The 21,672-nt window shown below is 39.0% G+C and overlaps 1 protein-coding gene across 5 annotated transcripts in view; it reads left to right on the forward strand.

Moving 5' to 3' along the window:
- rtn1a (reticulon 1a) overlaps positions 1–14,686 on the forward strand; it is a 133,003-nt gene extending 118,317 nt beyond the window's left edge. For all 5 annotated transcript variants that reach the window (XM_028821549.2, XM_051919733.1, XM_051919735.1 and 2 more), the window contains 6 exons: positions 5,589–5,796; positions 9,015–9,153; positions 9,279–9,348; positions 13,204–13,250; positions 13,337–13,395; positions 13,826–14,686. In XM_028821549.2, coding sequence (XP_028677382.1) covers positions 5,589–5,796; positions 9,015–9,153; positions 9,279–9,348; positions 13,204–13,250; positions 13,337–13,395; positions 13,826–13,868 — 566 coding nt within the window. In that variant the 3' untranslated portion in view covers positions 13,869–14,686. The remainder of the gene's footprint in view (positions 1–5,588; positions 5,797–9,014; positions 9,154–9,278; positions 9,349–13,203; positions 13,251–13,336; positions 13,396–13,825) is intronic.
- Positions 14,687–21,672: the final 6,986 nt, after the last annotated feature.

Here is a 21,672-nt window from a genome sequence, read left to right on the forward strand (position 1 = left end):
ATTTATAAACCTGGACAATGGACACACATGTGCTACCGGCCAGAGTATGCAGAAAGTTGTGTGTGCTCTCACTTCAGTCAAACTGACAGATCATCCTGTTTTGTTTGCAACTGTAAATACTTGTCTTCAGGTCTCACTGCAGCTAGAACTCAAGAGCCTGTGTGTTTTGGATCAGATTCCTCTACAGCCGTTATCAAAAAACAATCCATCTTGTATCTATTAAGCAGGTAGTTTAAAGCAGCCCTGTACTCTCCAGTTTTCATTCTCCATTATTTTGTTGAGCATTTTCTTAAGCTTTTGATAGGACTTGTGGCGACAGCAATAACATCACAATGATGAATTCATGAGTCTGTTGAGGCAAAGTCCATCTGAGGTGCACAGCGATCTCAATATGGATTCTGGCACCGTGACATGCTGTATGGTGGACATAGCAGCTGTACTAGAGTTCTACAACAGCACACTCATCATTTTATTTGCTGTCGAAAGTGATGAAGTGTAGCATTTTTGGTGGGGCTGAGCTAAAGTGAAGAGAATGAGGAGATAGGTTGGGAGCATGCGCTGATACATCGCGTTGCCGCACCCACTATATGACAATCCACCTCAGGATAACCCAGATTACGACCAGAGTGCAGCCATGCAATGGGTGACACCTCAGCACCACACTAGTTCAGATGGAATGGAACAGTGTGAAGTTTTTTTTATGGTGGCTAGAGAGCCAATTCTGCCACCAACCCCCACGTGTTTTCACTGCAGGTTGCAGGGCTGGTTGCAGATTAACGTCATACCCAGGACAGAGGTAATGCAGGTTAAGGGCTTTGCTCAAGGGCCCGACAGAGTAGAGTCACTTCTGGCGTTTGAACCAGCAACCTTCCAACTGCCAATGCAGATCTTTAGCCTAAGAGTCACCACACTATAGTGAAGGATGTTTACAAAGTAATCCCCTATAAACAACACTGGAACAGCTAGTGCAAACACAAAGTCTTGAGAAGGCTGGGTACCCTGAGAACGATGATTATTAATATTCTAGTCGAACTTTTTCCAGCACTTACAATAGTGCAGTTTCTCCTTGTCGTTCAGCACTGGCTGATTAGGCAGCCTTCAGTTTCGCTTGCACAGCATACAAACATATTGCTGTAAGCTTTCTTTTTTGGGGTTTTTGTTTCATGGACTGGCCTCCCTGTCCATATTTAGGTCCTGAATTGCTCCCAATGTGGACGTGACAGGCTTAGGCACCCAGTGATCCTCCATAGTGTAATTTATATTACATGGAAGGGTTGATAATGGTTAAATTTGAAGCCGGCATGACCCAGTTAAAATATTAAAAAATAAGGCGCCACTAAATCATTGAGTAGAAATAGGAATATTACTATTTCTCCAGTGGAACTGGGAGAGCCTGGGCTGACATGCATACTACTTTATGAATCAACCCCCAGAAAATGTCTAGCCAAAGATGTGCCCTATGAACAGTGCGACGCAAGGCTTTATGTAAAAAATCATCTCTGCACGCTAACAAGCAGTGGTGGGGCACACTGGTGAATAAAAGGAGTCACTCCTGGGTGGGACACCAGAACACTGCAGGCCACACTCACTCACATACTGATGGACCAACTATAAATCACCAGTTACCACATTATGGACATCTTTGGGAGAAGGCAGCAAAATTGGAGAACCTGAAATAAGTCTTAATTAAAAAATGTATAGTCTGCTGTTTTGAATAATTACTTTTACGGAGATTCTGAATATTCATTAACATCTCAGTCTGCTTTACCTCATTAATGAAATTCGGCAAAATGAGGCCACATAAGCACAGGGCTTTGCTGGTAACCAACCACAGACTAGAGTGAGAAAATGGAAAAGAGAGAATTCAGTGACTTCCATGATTAAGTGGTCAATACCCTCAAAGTGTATTAGGGCCTTCCACACAGATTAAAATGGCTGCTTAAAGATGGCACAATTGTCTGTCTGGGAAAGGTAGTTAAGAAGAAAAGTGCTCAAATCACATGGTGACCAGACATACTCAACTTGTCATCTGCCACCAGGCAGGCAGCAGAAGAGGTAACAACTCCTCCAGGATCAGCAGTGGATAGTCCTGGGGTGGAGAGCTGTAGGCTTTTGTGCTAGGCAATTTCTTAAATAAAATAAAGTTACATATTTAAATGTATTCCTAACTAATAAAGTTGTTTTTTTTCTTTTTAATTGTTTTGAGAAAAATACAATTAAAAAAACCCCAAAAGTTTAAAAATAAAAATAAATTAAACAATCAAGACTCAGTAATGTGCTTGTGTGTTATCATCCAGTTGACGCTCAGTACTGGCCAACTCTAATGTCAAAAGCAACAGGGGAGCGATGGTGCTCATACATAAAGAATGCTGGCAATCACCTCCAGTTCGCCCTCTGGTGGTCGTTCTGCGTGTCAACTGGATGATAACATGCATACAAGGCAGCAAGATTCCCTCTCTCCCCCCCCCCCACCCCCCCCCTCAAAAAATTCAGAAGAGATTGGGTTAGGTTTTATTTAACCCTACAGTCTCTTTAGTCAACCAATGAGAAACATGTACCAAATTTCATGAAAATCACTCTAGGCGTTTGGAAGTGATGCTGGAACATACATACATACATAGACTTTTTTTTAATATATATTATATATAGATTAGCATGGCTCAAGAGACGTGTTACATGTTCGTTGGAATGCAAGTAACTTTTTTCTGTACATTAGAACAATCTAGATGAGAATAGGCCATTCAGCCCAATGAAGCTCACCAGTCATACAGTATATACTCAACTCTTCCAAAGTAACATCAAGTCCCACAAGTCCTACTGTCTCTAACACTACTTGATCTCTGTGGAAAGAAAAACTTAATTTACCCTTAACAAGTTTCCAACTGTGCCCCTGTGTTCTTGTTGAACTCATTTTAAAGTCACAGTCTTGATCCACTCGACTAATACCCTTCATAATTTTAAACACTTCAATCATGTTTCCTCTTTATCTTCTTTTGCTTAAACTGTAAAGGCTCAGGTCTTTTAATCTTTCCTCATAATTCAACCCCTGTAGTCAACCTAGTTGCTGTTCTCTGGACCTTTTCTAGCTCTGTTATGTCCTTTTTGTAGTCTGGAGATCAAAAGTGCACACAATACTCTAGATGAGGCCTCACCAGTGTGTTATTAAACTACAGAATCACCTCCTTGGACTTGTACTCCACACATCAGAGCGCTATATAACCTAACATTCTAACCTAACAACACTCCTACTATTGCTATAAGAAACCCAATATTTTAATGTATGAATCATGTCATGTAATTCAATATTCTGTTTGTTGCATTTTTCTGTGTTGGAAATTCTTCCAAGGTTATTTTTTTTCTTTTTTACTTTTCTGGTAAAATAACATGGAACGGGAAGGATGAGAACCCCTCAATCCTTTCTGGAGGTGAAAATGATGCCAGATCATCTGTTTAGCTGTTGTTTATTTTATGAAATGTGACTTTTTCTTAATTTCCTTCTGTTTAAAAAAACACCTGAAATTATGAATATCCAAGTGAATAAAAATAAACAAAAAGTGTAGAAAAATCAAGAGACTCCTGTGTATGAAAAGTTGCATTATTACTAATTAGCAAGTCAGTGAACAGGGACAGATAAAGTCTTTAGAACTAAAGACGAGATTAGCATTAAACTTCTAGAAGCTGACTGGACCCAAAGCAACATGCAGCCTTTGAGGACCAGAACTGCCCACCCCAATCCAAACACGTTCTGTCCTCCTTCTGCATTATCTGCCTATGTTTCTTTTCTCTGGGTGGTACCCCAGTTCACCAGTGTGTGTGCTCCAGAGGGTGGACCCTGCAATGGACACTCCTGCCTTTCACCAGATAGCCGGTAGCTACAAGACTGTGCATACACTTCTATAAATTAAACTAATGCAGGGAAGCAGAATGGTTAGAATTGTTACTTAATGGATCCAGTGTCTTGGGTTCAAATCCCTTGCCCAGATATTGTGCCCCCCCCCCCCCCCCCAATACATACAGGTCAGGTTAACTGGTGAATCTTGAATAGCCCGAGTGTGCCTCTTTGGGCCCTGTGATAGACTGCCACCTACCCTGGGATGCCAGCATAAGCACCACGACCCTGAAGTGGACTAAGTGGGTATGAGAATGTTATGTTATTAAACTGATGAAGCTCAACCCCACACAAATGAATATCATACTTCACAGTAAAACACTTGAGGCTTACCAAAGTACTACTACATTATACTTGAGGCAACTGGGGCTAGAAGAAGAAATTACTTTAGGGGGCCAAAGGTCTGAGTGAGCTCATTAAATTACTTTAGTTGGCTGACTCCCCCCTCATTCAAGTGAGCCTTCTCTACAAAGAAGACATGTAGCCAAGCCACAAGGATTCTCCTGACTGGCAGTATCTCTGGGTCTGTTTATTGTAAAGCACAAAGGCAGATGCCCCTCTGAGCAGCGAAAACTCATCTGAACTGAGAAATCTGCTTTCAAGCTAGAAAGGCGGCATCTTTTGTTATAGCAGACTGCCTGTGTTAAACCCCTCCCTGCTGGCCCACTTCACAGCGCCTGAAGCTGGGCTCACAAACCTGCCTCTTTGTTTAGCAGCAGAGCAGCTGCTTCTTTGTAACACTGAGAATAGCAGTGTGGTACGTCAGTTGGGATTCGCAGGCTTGGTGACAAGTGATACCACAAGGATAGCAAGAGTGCTGTAAGGATAAGTGCGAAAGGAAGGGCAGCCATTCCAACAGTATGGTAGGTGAAGCTGCATTGTAGAACAGCAGGTTATTATTGCAAGGAAAACTAAATTACAAAGGCCAAATGGCATGTTTTTCTTCCTCGGGAAGGATGCTTTTTTCCACCAATTTACAAAACAGATAAGTTATGTTCAAAATTGTAAAGATCGTCCTTTGTGGTTTCACATCCTAATAAAATGTTGATTGCAGCCCCTCTCTCTTGATGCAGGGCAGCATCTTCAGCTTGAGTTCAAACAGAAAGTGAAAAAATAAAGTGTGCAGCCACTTAACTACAGACTTAAATCTATGGAATGCTAAATTTAGATCCGCAAGACAAATGTGGCATGAAAAACAGTGAGGCTGTGGCAGCGCTGCCTTAACTAAGCATAAACAGAAGAATACTTGAAGTGCCAATCCAGTTTAGGACAGTGGGCTTTGACAGTCATTTGATGACAACAGCTTTGCACACCATATCATCACTGCCCACCCCTGAATGAACAGCCACCCATACTGCATATAGACTTCCACATTCTAAACCTACATGGTCCAAATTAGGGCTGAAGGAGGCTGGTCCACAGGGCATGGAGCACACTCACTCAGTGGCCCTTCTTTAGGATAAATCTGTAAAAAAGGGAGTCTGGGTTTTGATTAGAACACAAGGAGTCGTGACTGCATTTTTTTGTACCAGGTGCTTCAAGTGCAGAGCAGTAAACAGTATGTTCTTCTGTATGCAGTGAATCATTACTGACCTGAGAGTTTTCGGTGGAGGTTGTAGACCTTTGCAGATTGTTATTTCTAATGCTTTGCATTATTTAATACTTGCCTGAGTAATCAAGGTTCACTTTCTCTCCACAGCCATTGACTTGCTGTACTGGCGTGACCTCAAGCAGACAGGGATCCTGTTTGGCAGTGTGCTGCTTCTTCTCTTCTCCTTGACACAATTCAGTGTGGTGAGCGTCATTGCCTACCTTGCTCTTGCTGCCCTTTCAGCCACCATCAGTTTTAGAATCTACAAGTCTGTTCTGCAGGCTGTACAGAAGACTGACGAAGGACATCCATTCAAGTGAGTATGCCACCTATCATCTCAGTCAGATGGTTCTAATTTACTTTTGAAGAAAAAAAAAAAAAAAAAAGTTAAATGTTAACCTTTTTTGCTCCGCAACAGTAGCATGGAAATAAACATAACATTTCACATTATTAATGATGCCATAAGGCCCAGTCTAATATATTTATTACTTATAAACCTCCAGGTAAACGTTTAACACTATTTATACACTTAACATAACAATAAAAGGAAAACCAATGAGTTGTGGTTAAAGCCATCCCCCTGTGTATACACAGTAGATTGTATGCACAGTCTTTTACTTAAATGTAAATATCTGCATATCCAGCCACTTATTGTTCAGGGACACCATTTTGTATGACAATGCTGTGTTATAGTGGGAGGACAGGTCCTGCCATAAGTCATAGTGATGTCAGGCTCTACTGGTACTGTTCTCCAGTTTCTCATGAGTATAGGTGTCTAGATTCAATTTATAAAGTAGTGCAGTGCAATTTCACAAAAACCCGATACCAAATACGTAGCACAATTTGAAAAGGGTATTTGAGGAAAACCCCAGTGGGACGCTTAATATTGTATAGTTGGCCTTCTACCAGATAAGGAGCTCTATAAGGAAATAATTCCTATTTACTGCTAAAGCAGGACTCTGGCACTCAAGAATAATAATTAAAAAAACGATCTGCTGTAAGAAAATCTATGCGTCTTCCTTAAAGGAAGCACTATACACCTGATCGAAGTTGGGGAAAATGCAGTGCTTCCAGGAGCAGACTGGATTATTGGAATCAAGATTAACTCATCTTGGGGAGAGTATGGCAGCAGAAATATTTAAGGCCTGGATGCCTTTCTTGATGCCAAACTCCTTCAGTAATGCTTTACAGCATGCAAGAGGGACAGTGAACTTACCCTAACCCCAGATAATGGGTTAATTAGGATTAAGAGTTAAAGAGAGTTTACATTTTATGAAGCATTATATTGTCACGTGTTTCTAAATGCATATATTTGAAACGTACAATCAAAGTAGTTAATTTAAATGTATTTTAGTCAGTCAGTTTAGACAGCAGGGCCAACACACACACACTCACACACTTTGGACTGTAGGAGGAAACCCACGCCGACACGGACAGAATATGCAAACTCTACATCGGAATATTTTATATTTTTAAATCTAACATATATTATGCTTGAGTTTGCTTTTGTTGTTTTTTCTGCGTCAGTTGCTTGCAATTTTTGTAGACATCTGAGCATCACTTGAGCACTTCACAAATGTACATGACACTGGATAATTAGTTAATTATTACATAAGAAAAATTATTATTGTTAATTTCATTCTGCTCATTTTTGCTTGGCATTTTAAAAATAAAAATTGTAACAAAAATAGAAAATTGCAAAAAATTTTAACTAGGACCAAACAATCTCAGATATCATGAATGCACTTACTGCACAGGGCAGCAGTTTTGAAAATAAAATGGAAATCACCTTAAAGGAAAAGTATTAACTAGCCATGATCAGCTACCAGAAGCTTAAAAACCTAGAAAACAAACTCAGTGTGCAAAACCAAAATTGTAGTAAAACCAGGATATGCACATAAACTGAACGAAAACATAAGCTTGAAAGACATGGTCAAAAAACAAATAATAATAAGGGATGAACATGATAAATAAAAGAGGACACAATAGACTTTTATGCGGACTCTACATAAACTTGGACAAACCAGAAAGTGCAAAACGCTGATCTTTTATAATGGCCCAGTAAGGACATCACACATTCCTGGCTGTCCTGTCTAACAATGGCAAGCAACCGTCAAAACAACCGATTCAAAAAAGGTGTCACGGAAAAATTTGCTTTAAATGTAACAATGTTACAAACACTTCACATTTAGAAACAAATGTGGGCAAAGGATTCCTTCACATTTAAAACCCCCAACACCAAGGTTTTCATTTATTTTTTGAGGTCAAGAAATACATTTAAAGAACAAAAAGTCAAATCATGAGACAGAATACCTGGCTATCATTACGGGTTTTGATCACAAGATGCATTTACAATGACTGATGACATTTGTGTCTGGCCTTTCAATAGTGCCTACATAATATAAGAATGGTTTATGTCATCATCCTCTTCTCAACTATTCCAAGTACATTATACAACACTACTCACAGTTTAGTAAAAGTCCTATGTGAATTGTGTGCAGAATCATGAAAATACCTCTTGTCAAAAATTCACTTAAAAATGCATTTTATTTTTCTCTGGAATTTTAACTCTTTAAACAACTATTCATGAGCACTACTTGAGTTGCATTACCTCAGAAGTTACACGGTCCAAATGTGGTGGAACCACAATTAACAAAGCAGCACATTTTGTGCCATTTTTAGTGTGAACATGTCAGTCTGCCCAAGTAATCTTTCCTGAATTCATCATTAAACATTTTTTAATGACATCACAAACTGGCTTTGAGAATAAAATAGTTAACTGGGGCATACCTTTTGTTAATCCGCTGCACTGTTCATCTCGACAGTTTACATTATACATGAAATGAAGTCTGCTAATATGATCACTTTGAATCTGATCATACTGACAAAAGCAAAGATTTAAGAAAAGGAGAATTATTTTTTACTTTAATTTATTTACACCAGAATAACAATACCGTATGTATGCATCATGTATGCCAAGAGACCCACCTGTACCAAAAGGCCTGTTTCTCACAAATGTGTCATTCCAAATGATTTACAGGGCACTTCTTAAGAAGGTAGACAACCCTGAACATCTATAAATTAACAGGAAAAAGTTATTTCAGCAGCACTGGACATAAGACACAACAATGCTTCTTACACATTTGTATAATAAACACCATTAAAGATCTGTAAAAGTATTGTAGGACATAATTCAACAATTAAATAATGGACAGATATGGTTTGAGGTAGCCAAAATGATTTCCTCCTTCGATGCAATCTTTTCATAAATAATCAAGAAGTGTCATCTTTAGAAACATGACATGATAATTTGGTCCATACTACCCTTGGGTTTTGTGTTCAAGTGTTTCAGTTCTTTGCTTTCTGCTTCCTCTGGTGTCCATGAATAATTCCCCAGTATTCATTTTATCAGCAAGTTTGCCAGTCTTGAAAACCTGGGCCAAGTCTAAACAAAGTCTTCCTTATCTAAAAAGGCTTGCGATGCTCTGGGCTGCGCCCTTCATTAAGTAATGCTCCAATGCTTTAATCCCACAGAGCCTATCTGGATGTGGAAATCTCTCTGTCTCAGGAACAGATTCAGAAATATGCAGACAATGCACAGCTTTACCTGAACAGCACAATGAAGGAGCTGAGAAGATTATTCCTCGTGCAGGACCTTGTGGATTCTCTGAAGGTGAGGACTGGAATTAGCTACTGAAAATATAATTTTATTTTTATGCTGTATTTTTCCTTCTTTTTGTTTGTTTTACTGTGTTATTATACTACTATATTACTAAAAAGTTGATTTGCTTTGTTCAGTTTGCAGTGCTTATGTGGCTACTGACATATGTTGGCGCCCTCTTCAATGGCCTCACACTGCTGATAATGGGTATGTCTCATCTCTTATTTCTCCTAATTGCCTCTTCAGCAAACACAAAGTCTAATTACAGTAATGTCAATGAATGTCTCCTCCAGTTTAGAACTGACAAAGAAGGATTACAGGAATTTAAAATGGCTAATGTATGAGGTTTGAACGGAAAACTTCAGGTGTAATCAGATCAATTTCCTGGTATTTTGAGGAGAAAAGGTTTCATGCCAGTTTCATTTAAATGTATTAATAGCTATCAAAAGGACCCATACACTTCAGTATTAAATATACAGATATTAATGAAGCTTAAGTATTAATGCAATTAAAAAAAATATTTAGTAGCCTATACTGTGACACTTGTATCAGTCATCTTCATCAGTTCTATAAGGTCAATCTTCTATGCAGGACTGTATTGATCTGAAATGATTTGAAATTATCGGCAATATAGAATGGTACAAAACAGCAACACTTTTAGATTGCTAAAACTAAACTGGATTAAAGAATTTACATTTTGCCAATTTATTACAAAAATGTTCCTAAGGATGAAGCTAGGAAGAATGATCACATGACTCTTGGCATTTTCGATGCATCTGCTTAGGCTGCAATATAACAAAGTGAATAAACACATCCAGTGTTTTAGTTTTAGAAAAGTAGTAAGTGGGTTTCCCAAACAAGTAGTGATTAAAATATAGAAAAAGGGAATACAGTAATCCCTCCTCCATCGCGGGGGTTGCGTTCCAGAGCCACCCGCGAAATAGGAAAATCCGCGAAGTAGAAACCACATGTTTATATGGTTATTTTTAGAATGTCATGCTTGGGTCACAGATTTGCGCAGAAACACAGGAGGTTGTAGAGAGACAGGAACGTTATTCAAACACTGCAAACAAACATTTGTCTCTTTTTCAAAAGTTTAAACTGTGCTCCATGACAAGACAGAGATGACAGTTCTGTCTCACAATTAAAAGAATGCAAACATATCTTCCTTTTCAAAGGAGTGCAAAGCAAGCAGTCAAAAAAAAAATCAATAGGGCTTTTTGGCTTTTAAGTATGCGAAGCACCGCCGGTACAAAGCTGTTGAAGGCGGCAGCTCACACCCCCTCTGTCAGGAGCAGAGAGAGAGTTAGAGAGAGATAGAGAGAGAGATAAAAAATCAATACGTGCCCTTTGAGCTTTTAAGTATGCGAAGCTCCGTGCAGCACAGCATGTCGTTTCAGGAAGCAGCTGCACACAGCCCCCCTGCTCACACCCCCCTACGTCAGCGCAAGAGAGAGAGAGAGAGAGAAAGTAAGCTGGATAGCTTCTCAGCCATCTGCCAATAGCGTCCCTTGTATGAAATCAACTGGGCAAACCAACTGAGGAAGCATGTACCAGAAATTAAAATACCCATTGTCCGCAGAAACCCGCGAAGCAGCGAAAAATCCGCGATATATATTTAAATATGCTTACATATAAAATCCGCGATGGAGTGAAGCCGCGAAAGGCGAAGCGCGATATAGCGAGGGATCACTGTATTAGATAAGTTACTTACCTGCACCCATGAGTGTTCATGTTAGAAGAAGAGTGAAAGTATACAGCACATGCAAAATCTGGATAGCAACTCTGATAATTCTGAGGTGGTAGACAAAAATGAAGGGTACCAATGGGTCATCTCAAAACCACTTCCCAGAAGGGGAAGTAGTGATAGTGGTAGATTCAGTTGTTATGAAGACGACGACGACTCAGGTGTGCTCCAGGGATAGAGTCTCATATGGCCCGTTGTCATCTTGGTCATGGTAGGGAGACCTCCCAGAATGGGTGAATAGTATTGTAGCCATAGGGGCAGTGTTGGGATTGCCATTTGCTTGTCACTGTTCACACTGGAAAACATTTAATACATCAGGACCGGCTACAAGCTCTGTAGGACTCATTTAAAACACTAGGTGCTAAACTAAAGAGTAGAATCAACATGGCAGTCTTCTCAGAACTTATATCAGTGCCATGAGCCAGTCCCGGTCAAAACTGAGGTGGCTAGGAAGGTTAATATGTGACACAAATATAGGTGTAGGAGAGAGGGGCATACCTGTAGAGTTAAGACACTGGATCATATTTTGGAGCAAAAGGAACTTGTACTGCCAAGAGGGGTTAAATTTCAGGAAGAATTAGGAGGTGAAGAGGATCATTGGAATAATAGGAAGGCATATGCATAGGTTAAGAAAGTACTGTTTAAACTGGGGAATGAAGCGACAGGGAAGTTTGGAACAGGCCAGGTAATAAGAATATATTAGGTAACTTTGGAATTTCTGGACTTAAGGCTGATAATTCATAATAAAATGAGGAGGACATTACAAATTGTTTGCTTTAATGACAGAGGAATCAAGAAAAAACGACTAACATAGCAATAACAAACATCTGGCTAAATCAGAATGATGGAGAGGATTATAACATAAAAGGGTTCACATTACTGTTATTAGGAGGGAGTAGGCAAAATGAATGGATTTAAATCCCCCCCACACACAACTTTTCTATGACAACAAGAAACTGCATGCGAGTCTGCTTCAAATAGCCGATGAGAAACATCTTATTGAAAAAATTAGGATTTAACTAGAAAGCAGCAAAGAAAAAAGCCTGTTACTGTGTTAGACACCCATAATTCTTCCACTACAAAGTAGAGCAATGTTTCAATATTTTAAAAAATAGTTTATAGAGTGGCATGTTAAAGAAATGAGAGAAGTTAATTTCCCAGATATTAACTTAGTTAATTTTACAAATATCAGAGCACAAAAACAGATTTCACAGATGGAGTTAGTGACTATTTTATTTTAACTCAGAATGTTAAAACACCATGCAATGAAAGTGTCTAGTGAGATTTTCAGTATTGTAATAGTCAAAGAACTGTTGAAAAGGGAGGGACGTGTATTAGAAAAATTAGAAATAATTTTATAAAAATATAAAAATCTCTGAAGCATATTTCTCAAAACTTACTGCATATGGGGGAAGCTAGCAACATTCTGTCCTATATAAACGTGACGCAGCTGATGCATAAATTTTAATGAAGCAATTATTAAGGAAAAGAGTGGGCATCCATTATATGAAAAGATGTAATAGTTAACAGTCAACATGGGTTCAGACAGGAGTAACTGTGCTTCACTAATATGTTGGAATTATATGAGAAAGCAACAAAAACAAATGGTAAGACAGGTTCATGTGATATTATTTATCTTGATAATAGATCCCATGATGGGAGGTTTGTGATCACACTAAAAGAGATGGGAGTTCAGGGCATGGTGTGTAGACTGAAGCAAAACTAGCTTAAGCACCAGAAACAAGGATTATGGCATGATCTACTTTTGAATTCAGTGATGTTAACAGTGGTGTCCCTCAGGGACAAGTGCAATGGCCACTGATATTTTTAAACACACAAATGATCTTAGTGAGAATGTTCACAACAGGCATAGCCATGGTAGAGAAAGTTCAGAGATGAGCAGCTGACGCCATTACTGCAAGATATAAGCTAAGAGGGGAGACTGAAGGAGCTGAACCTTTTCAGTTTAAGAAAATGGAGATTAGATGACATTATTTAAATGTTCAAAATTACGAAGGGAATTAGTGAAATGGATTTCTGCCGTTACTTTAAAATAAATCTTCAGCAATAACAGAGAAACAGACGGACACTTATTATGGGTAAATTTGGCACAAACATTACCAAGTTATTATTCCAATAGTGAGCCATAGCTACAACAAGTAATTACTGTGGTACACCATAAAATTTTGGAAACCTTCAAAACTTGACTCTGTGTTTGTTATTTTGGAGAAATTAAGTTACTAAGATTGATAAGCTAAATGGTCTCTTCTTGCTGTAATTGTTCTTATGTCCTACCTTTTTTTTTGTTTCCACAGCTGTCATTTCTATGTTCACAATGCCTGTTGTTTATGAAAAATACCAGGTAAGTTTTTAACTTAAATATTTAAATTGGTAAGAAAAAAAACAAAAAACTTCTAAACGATTTGACCTCTGGTTTTTTCACCACAGGTGCAGATTGACCAGTACCTGGGTCTTGTGAGGACTCACGTCAATTCTGTGGTGGCAAAGTAGGTTTCTATGTGCTATCCTATTGTTTGCAATAGTCATGATTCTAACACGCACCTCCATTATTCAAGTATAGTGCCTTGTTTGGGTGTGGGTGAGCACAACAAGTCTGATATAAACAAGGGAGTGGAGGCAAAGTGGTGTACTGATAATAGATGCAATTGTAAGTTACCAAGGATGTAGTTGGTCCACCACCACTGAGTCACTCTGAGCAAATCACATCTCCTTCACAGAGCACCACCTATACATTAAAAAAAAATAAAGAGATGTTAGCTGCTCTTGGATAAAAACAGTAAATGGATTAAAGTAAATAGAAGGACAACAGTTTGGTGATGGTGCAGTGATTTGTGCAATGAGTGGCATGAAAAATGACAACATGATCTTTGACACTGATGAGGTACACATAAAGTTTTTGTTATTTTCACATTTCAGAATCCAAGCTAAAATCCCAGGTGCCAAGAGGAAGGCTGAATAGATGCCGAAAACTGAAGTAATGCCATCAGTTTAAGAGGAAAAGGAGCAGTGAGAACAGAACATGTAAACCAGGAAGGCTTTTTGATTTGTAGACATTGACACTGGACAGTTGTTGGCACTTTGGTGTTTTTTTATTTATTTATTTTTCAAATGCAGCACTGGAGTAGCCCCTCGCCCCGCTGTCTATAACCTTAGAATTTAATAACTCGCAAATCCGTCGTGTCAAGCACTAAAAAGTATAGTGAAAAAATAAAAGCTAAAACATAAAAAGTACTAGATGTGTTTTTTTTTTTTTAAAGTTGCTTATGAAATGCATGATGTTAAGAGCCTTGAGTAAAATATTTGCTACTTTTACTATGTTTCTTTTAAAAAAAATTTCTTGCTACATTTTAGCAGTGCTGTTACGTTTTAACGTTAACATGTGCAGCAGACGGCTATCCCTGCGTTAGTGTTCTGCCTTAGTTTAAATTGCTTTAATGTCACTGAGTTGTCAGTGGGGCTTCTCTATTACTTATACATACAAACAAACAGACTTATAACAGATTTGTGGACTAATGTTTTAGTGTTTTTCAGCACAATAAGGTTTACTAATTACGTATGAATACTGTAGCATTTGGTTTTGTATAATTATAAGAAAATACACTCCATGGGATTTTGGGGTACTGTTGTTGAAATACTAAACGTTGAAAAGAACTTGGAGACTGCTGGCTTTATTCTTTGTATGATGTTCAATGTACAGTAGTTCTGAACAGTCATGAACTCTATTTACACTTATGATGTACTTAATAATGAATGCGAAAATAAATGTTCTTAAATGTCCGACACCTTCTATTTTCGCATCATTGGGGAAGTACTAGAGGCAACTGAAGGGTGCAGAAACAAATGCTTCATGAATCAGTCTTGCTCTGTCTTTGTGTTTTCTCATCATTAAAATCTTTCCTCCTTCCCCTTTGTAACTCAGTATTATAAATCCTACAACCATCTGCATATCAAAAATGAGTATATTCCTCTTGATCGAAGATGGTACAATGTCATTTGAAATGCCAATAGAAGTAAGGGTCATTTTTAACATCTCACAGTGGCTTCGGTCTACAGAATGTACCAACTTATAGACCTTTTCCTCTCTGAAACAAAGCTACTGATGCTCACAGATCATGTCTTTCCTATGCAGGAGGAAGAATGGGTAAAGCACATTTGGTGGGATTACCTTTCATCTTATTCATTGAAGCAGTGTGAGCATGCAAATTAGATGTTTTAATGTTTGGTGCATCACATTTTAATATACAGTACTGTACATTTTTAACACTTAAACTACTTAGCACTGAAACATTCACACACCATTGAGCCCTTTCCACACTTCTGTATTTTTTCTTCTGGGAGGTGTAGTCAACGAGTGAGCTCTGTTCTGGTCATCCTAAACAACAACAGAATCACAAAAGAAGATCTTCTGCAGCGCCCCCTACCTACTAAACAAAAACAGGTTAACTGGAGTTTGAACAGCTTTCCAAAAGATGAAACATACAGAAGAAAATGGATCCAACCTGTCAAAAGAAACAAATCAAAATTTTTAGCCTGTCCTTCAAATCAGAGGAGTACTTAAAAGTTCACATACAGCCTGAAGATCGATGTGGTGCCCCTTTAGCTGGAACAAGTTTGGCGTCGTACCAACAACAATAAAATAAATAAATAAATAAAAAAAATGCAGCGGGGCTCTTCTCAAAGGAATGCGACTATGCAATGACATCTGCTCCTAGTCAGCATATACAGCTGAACATAACTGCAATGACATTAAACTAATCTTTTCTGACTAACAATATGAACCTTTGGTATAAATGCTGCATGTCTGAATGTTTCAAGTAAGGAACATAGTAACTTGCATATCAACAAATATGAAAAAAAACCTTTGAAAGCAATGCAATGATAGATGGTTGCTAGGTAATCATAACCATCATTATAAGATTACAGCTAATTTACCTAAATTACCCTATAACACAATATACCGACGTCTGTCAAAACTGAGCAAGCTGACAAAATCAATAACTCAGAGGTATCTGTAGATGCTCAAAATTTTTGTTTTCCCTTAAAACACTGACACTACGCTTATACAGTGTTCACCCAGTTCACTTTATGGATGGATTTCTTAAGTGAGCAGATGTGTTCTCCCCTGTTCATGTGGATTTCCTCTTCTTTCTAAAGACAAGCTGTTAAAGTTCACTGGTGACAATGAAATGGCCTTATGCAACCATATGCAAGGGTTGTTTCCTGCCTTGAATATGCAATACTGTTGGGACAATGCTTTAACTTAGCCTACCCTATCTTAAAGGTGGGATAACAAAATAAATGGATTAAATGTTACTGCCTTCATAAAAGGAAGAATTATGTTAAAACATACTCACAGCAGGAAAACACGGACAAGCAAACTGGTCATATCTGCAGAATGCTGTGATAATGGAACACAGGGAAATGCTTCTCAAAACTGCAGTAAATATAAAGATTTGAACACTGTTTCAATCTCTAACAGCAAAATCCACCAGATGGAACCCTTAAGCAAAGTAAGCGTCCTGTTTTACACAAGTTCGAATACGAAATGAACACATTTAAAATAAAGATGCATAGAAAATACAACGTAGTAGCGTGTTACTCGTTATATTTTTATTTATATAGATACAAGCAGTTGAGAAGATGTCTAAGTAATTCATTTCTGGTTTCCATTAGCATCTCCTATATAGTCTGCAGAAATAAACTGAAAATAAAGGATACCTCTACTCACCTAGGAAGGTTGTTTTTTTTTCTCACCTTAAATTGGTTTCACATCCTAGCTGTCACAACTAACATGTTATATGAAACACAAGCAAGTATTGACAAACGTGTGGGGTTGGTACTGTCCTGCTTCCTTCTGAGATTTAGTTTCACAAAAAAAAAAAAAAAAAAAAAAAGACTTAGAAGAATTCATCTAGCCTGAAAAAACCATTCCAATGAAACACAGTGGCAGAGGCAAATTATTCCCTAACATCAGTATAACAATTTAATATGCTTTTGTGCCACTTTGACACTAAAACTCTGCTTTGATGCTGCAGATCCATCTAATATTACTCTCCTGCTTTTAAATGCCACTTCTTCCTCTATTGCCTTTACAATGGAGTCACTGGCCAAATGGGCTGTATACTGTGAAACCTGTTGCAAGTGTCAACACAACCACCTCCAGCAGATATTCACAGGCCAATCTACCAACCATGGAAACATCTACGTTACACTGATTTAGAACAGGATTGCATGATGATAAAATACTGATCAGACTGCAAGGCTTAACAAGGCACTACAAGGTATTACGCAGGTGTGCCCAAGCAGTGCTTCATGACACACTTCTGCTGAATCATATTCGTTGGCTGAAAAGATCTCAGTGTGTCACAGAGAGGATGCACACTCTTGTTCATTAAAGCGGTCAGTCAGGGTTTCATTCTCTCCTCAACTACTACCTTCTGAGCCTGCCTATTTAATCAGCTTGTTAATTGGGTGGGCCACTGTTGCAGTGATTTTACCAGCCCAACATACCACAGTGTATAAAACAACACTGACCATAACGGAGTTATAATACTGTATGTGTAAAGGATGTCACCACCCACATTGAAAAATTACTGAAATCTACGTGTGAGCAAATGGTCTACAAGAACACATTTTGTTTATCACAACTAAAACTTTTAAATTACTCAAGATCCGTAACATCATTATGTAGGTAATTATTTATAACTAGCAGCAAGCTGCCTGACATCAACACCACACAATGACTTTAGGTCCATGAGGAACTAATCTATAACTACCACCATGGGTCAACACCATACAGCTTTCTTGCCAACAGTAACTAATGCGTTATTAACTTTGCTGTATGTGGTTACATGAAGAATATTCACAACTGGCCAACAAAAAAATTAACGAAGTGAGAATCTTACTAATAAACTAAAGAAAAACATGCACGTGGTCTTCAGCACTTTTTACGCACGGGTGTCTAGGTTCACTTCTGTTTTATGACACTTCTTTAAATAAGCTATACACTGCTATGCTACTGGGAATATATGCATTTGCTGCAACAGCTGGGGTCCTCAAATGCAGTCTTGGTGGGCTGCATTGCACGTCGGTGTTTCTTTCAAACAAAGTTAATTCAAAGCCAGTGATTGCTGCCAAAGAACATTGTGTTTAATTTTAGTCCACTCACTTGTTTAGATTCCCAACCCTTACCCATTAGTCTTACATAACTACATTCACTGCTTTTAATCTCTTCTTGATTTCCTACCCAAATGACAATTAACAATGACATGGAAATGACCGAAGAAAAAAAAAAAAAAAAAACAGCAGTTGCCATCTGGCTCAGTGGTTCTCATGTTCAGTCCTGATGGCCCAACTTGGATGGATGGAAACCTACAGCCAAGTTCTGCTTATCATGATTTGATGTGATTTTGTGTCCTCAAAGGCTGACAGTCTATTTCTGTCGTCAAGTTCACTTCCATCATTGCTATAGGGGCATGGCCTCTGAGGTAAAGATCCAAGCGTAATCGACGAGAAGGATATCTGATGTGGATACCAAACCTCTGAAGTATTCAAAATTTATCTTTGTGTTCTTTATGATGCAGTACAGCTTATGGAACAACTTCATGTCAGCTGCTTTGCACACACACTCACTTTGGTATAGCACATTGCTCTGAAAATTCCAACAATTGCCTGCTTGCTTGGCCAGGTGAAGCATGTTGAAAACTTTTTCCACTATAGCAGTACCATTAGCCACGTGCTTAAATGGAAAGCAACATTTACTGGACTTGCCAATACAGACTTGAGACTGATGCTGTCATACGATAGAACAGTGCTAGAAATGTTAGAAAGGTTTTTGAAACAGCAGCCAGCCAGCTCAGCTGCTGTACATAGGTTGTGAGGTCTGCAACACATCATTGAGGTCAGCAACACAGGTGACCCGTTGTTTCTAATGTAGTGATATGATTTGTCACGTAAAAATCTGCAGCCCTGGATATCCAGCTGTTGTAAGTTAGGGCAACTCTCTCCACTGACCAAAGAGATGCGGTGATGCTTTGCTTAAGATCTTCATAAAGCCTAGGCCTCACTCATTTGCTTTCTGTTTGGTATAGCATACTGCAGTTCCAAAACCTGTATCATTTGTAAAAATCCCTCATTTTCAACAATGGTGTAGGGTCTCTTATCTTTACAGATAAAAAAATGCTATAGATTCTGTTAATTTTCTGGGCACAAGGCAAAGTAAATGGAGATAAATGTCTTCTTCAGTGCAGATTGTTTAGGCTCTACAGATTTGGATGTCGACAGATTCTGTTTATGGGTGATGTCAGGTTAAATGATTTCTCATACTTGTTGTGTTAAATACTTAACTTCTGAGTTGCACAGCTCACACATGGCTTTGCTTTTATCTAGTTGTTCTTTATCAATACACTGTTTGAATCAGTATTAAGTCCACACATCTGATTTAAGTGTCGAAGGCACCAATTTCAGTGGAGGAAAACACACCATTTTATGTGAAGTAGTAAAGTGCTTTTCTTGAAGAAAGTCTCAGCAGGCGCATTAGCAACATCTACCGAGTTGCAAAAATCTACATGTAGTAATAGAGCAGGATACAGATTCACAAGATCGATCTTGAGACATTAAGAATCAATATTAAATCGTTTAAATGAACAATGTCAATTAATCTGAAGATCAAGACCAGGGGCCTCATGCAGAACGCCGTGCGTACAATTCACACTAAAACATGGCGCACAGACAAAGGTGGAAATGTTTGTACGCACATAAAAACCCACATGCATAAATCTGTGAGTTCACCAACTTCCATGTTTGTCCGCTACATAAATCTCGGTCAGCATGAAAAGTGACACACATGCACATGCCTGCTGCCACTCCCCAGTTCCTCCCAGAATTACGCCTCTTTGAATATGCATATCAATATAAAGACCCCTTAAGCTCAGCGTTCTGTGAAAAAGGCATCGGCAAAAGCACGGGGAAAATAGAAGAAATTCAGCGAATACCAAGTGGAGACAAGGAAAAACGTACTATTTGTTGGTTTAAACAGTGGTATAAACAACAAAAGGAAGTTCGAGTGACAGAGTGTTGGAGAAACTCAAAAGCTCAAGTTCACAAAGTCGCACAATGCCCAAAATAAAAAAAATTGTCAGATATCAAAGTTGCCACAAAAAGGCGAGTCGTAGCCCACCGTCTGACTGTCATATGAAAGTTTATTAGGGTACAGAGAAAAGAAAAAAAAATAGGGACACAGTGGGGGAAAAAAGCTCGAAATGTCAACTTTAATCTCAAAATTTCCACTTTAATCACGTAGTTTATTTGGTCATTAAAGTAGAACATCATAAACTTCATCTTAAAATCATTTAATTTACTAGTTTCTCAAATACCATCGTAACTGAAGTAGCACGTTAAATGCTTTGTTTTGTATGTGTTCTTCTATGTGCTCCATGTGTGTGAATCACTACGTGCTTCTTAAACGGGCTTTCTCTTCCTCCGACAGGACACAGCATCCATTACATTCTTGATATTTCAACTCTCTGAATAATTTAAATACTGAGATGTACACTTGATATTTTCATGATGATAGGAATTAAAGCATGTTATTAAACATGGGAACACGGTGGTGCAGTGATAGTGACGAGCTGGCGCCTCGTCAAGAGATTGTTCCTGCCTCACACAAGATGCCTGTTGCACCATGCGCTACCTTCAATGAAATAATTTATTGCAGCAGTACTGTCTCTTTCAAATGTACTAACCTCCTACTCCTATCCTTCCTTTTCTTTCTCCAGTACCCAATCGCCACACAATCATCTCTGCAACAGATGTCATTCTAAGCTTACAGATGGCTAAACGATTCTTCAAAACTTAAGGAACATTGAAATATCTTCGTAGTACAAGTTTAGTTATTCTATCCATCTATCCTTCCAGTGTCGCGCCAACCCCAGCAAGAATACAGCGCAAGGCAGGAACAATCCCTGAATGGGCGCCAGCTTGTCACTAGCACTGCGACACAGTGTCCTCACATGTTTAATTATTAACTCTTTTAGGGCGGATGTCGACTTTAGCCGACAGGAGGGGTTGCGGGCGAATGTCAACAAAAGTCAACATCCAGGGATAGAGGGCGACAATCAGCTGTTAATGGCGACAAAATTCACTGTCATGTCACAGGCATTCCCTCTGTGCTTGGAGGAATGCTAGACTCGTTGACTCGGCAACTAATCCTTGCGTGTGCGTGAGTTACGAAATGTAAACAATAGCAAGATGGCATCAACATGTCACAAGGGAGCGAAGCGAGTGCAGAAAAGAAAACACTCGGCAGACAATGTTTTGTGCATTATCGCGGAGTTGGACTCTGATTTTTCAGAATCGGATTTTATTGACAGTGATCAGGAGATTGAACAAGAGAGTGAGACGTCGGCATCAGCTGATCGGACACCAGCCGATGCCACGCCAGCTGATCCGCTGCCAGATGAGCGCATTCGCGCAGCCGATGCATCTACAGCAAGGTTCGCGTGGGAGGAATACACAGACATTGATCCATGGGAGCCGAACTGGCTACCGGACTTCACAAGACAGCATGGCTTGCTGTTGGACACAACAGATCACCAGCTGCTGGACTACTGCAGGCTGCTCTCTCCTGATGCTGCTTTTCAGCTACTGTCAGACGAGACAAACAGGTAGGCAGAGAAATTTTTTGAATCGCGGGCTGCGCTTGCATTGCATTCTCATTTGGGAAACCCACAACAAAAGACAAGATGAAGCGCACTGTGGCATTA

The sequence above is a fragment of the Erpetoichthys calabaricus genome, chromosome 16 (assembly GCF_900747795.2).
Source record: "Erpetoichthys calabaricus chromosome 16, fErpCal1.3, whole genome shotgun sequence".
NCBI lineage: Eukaryota > Metazoa > Chordata > Cladistia > Polypteriformes > Polypteridae > Erpetoichthys > Erpetoichthys calabaricus.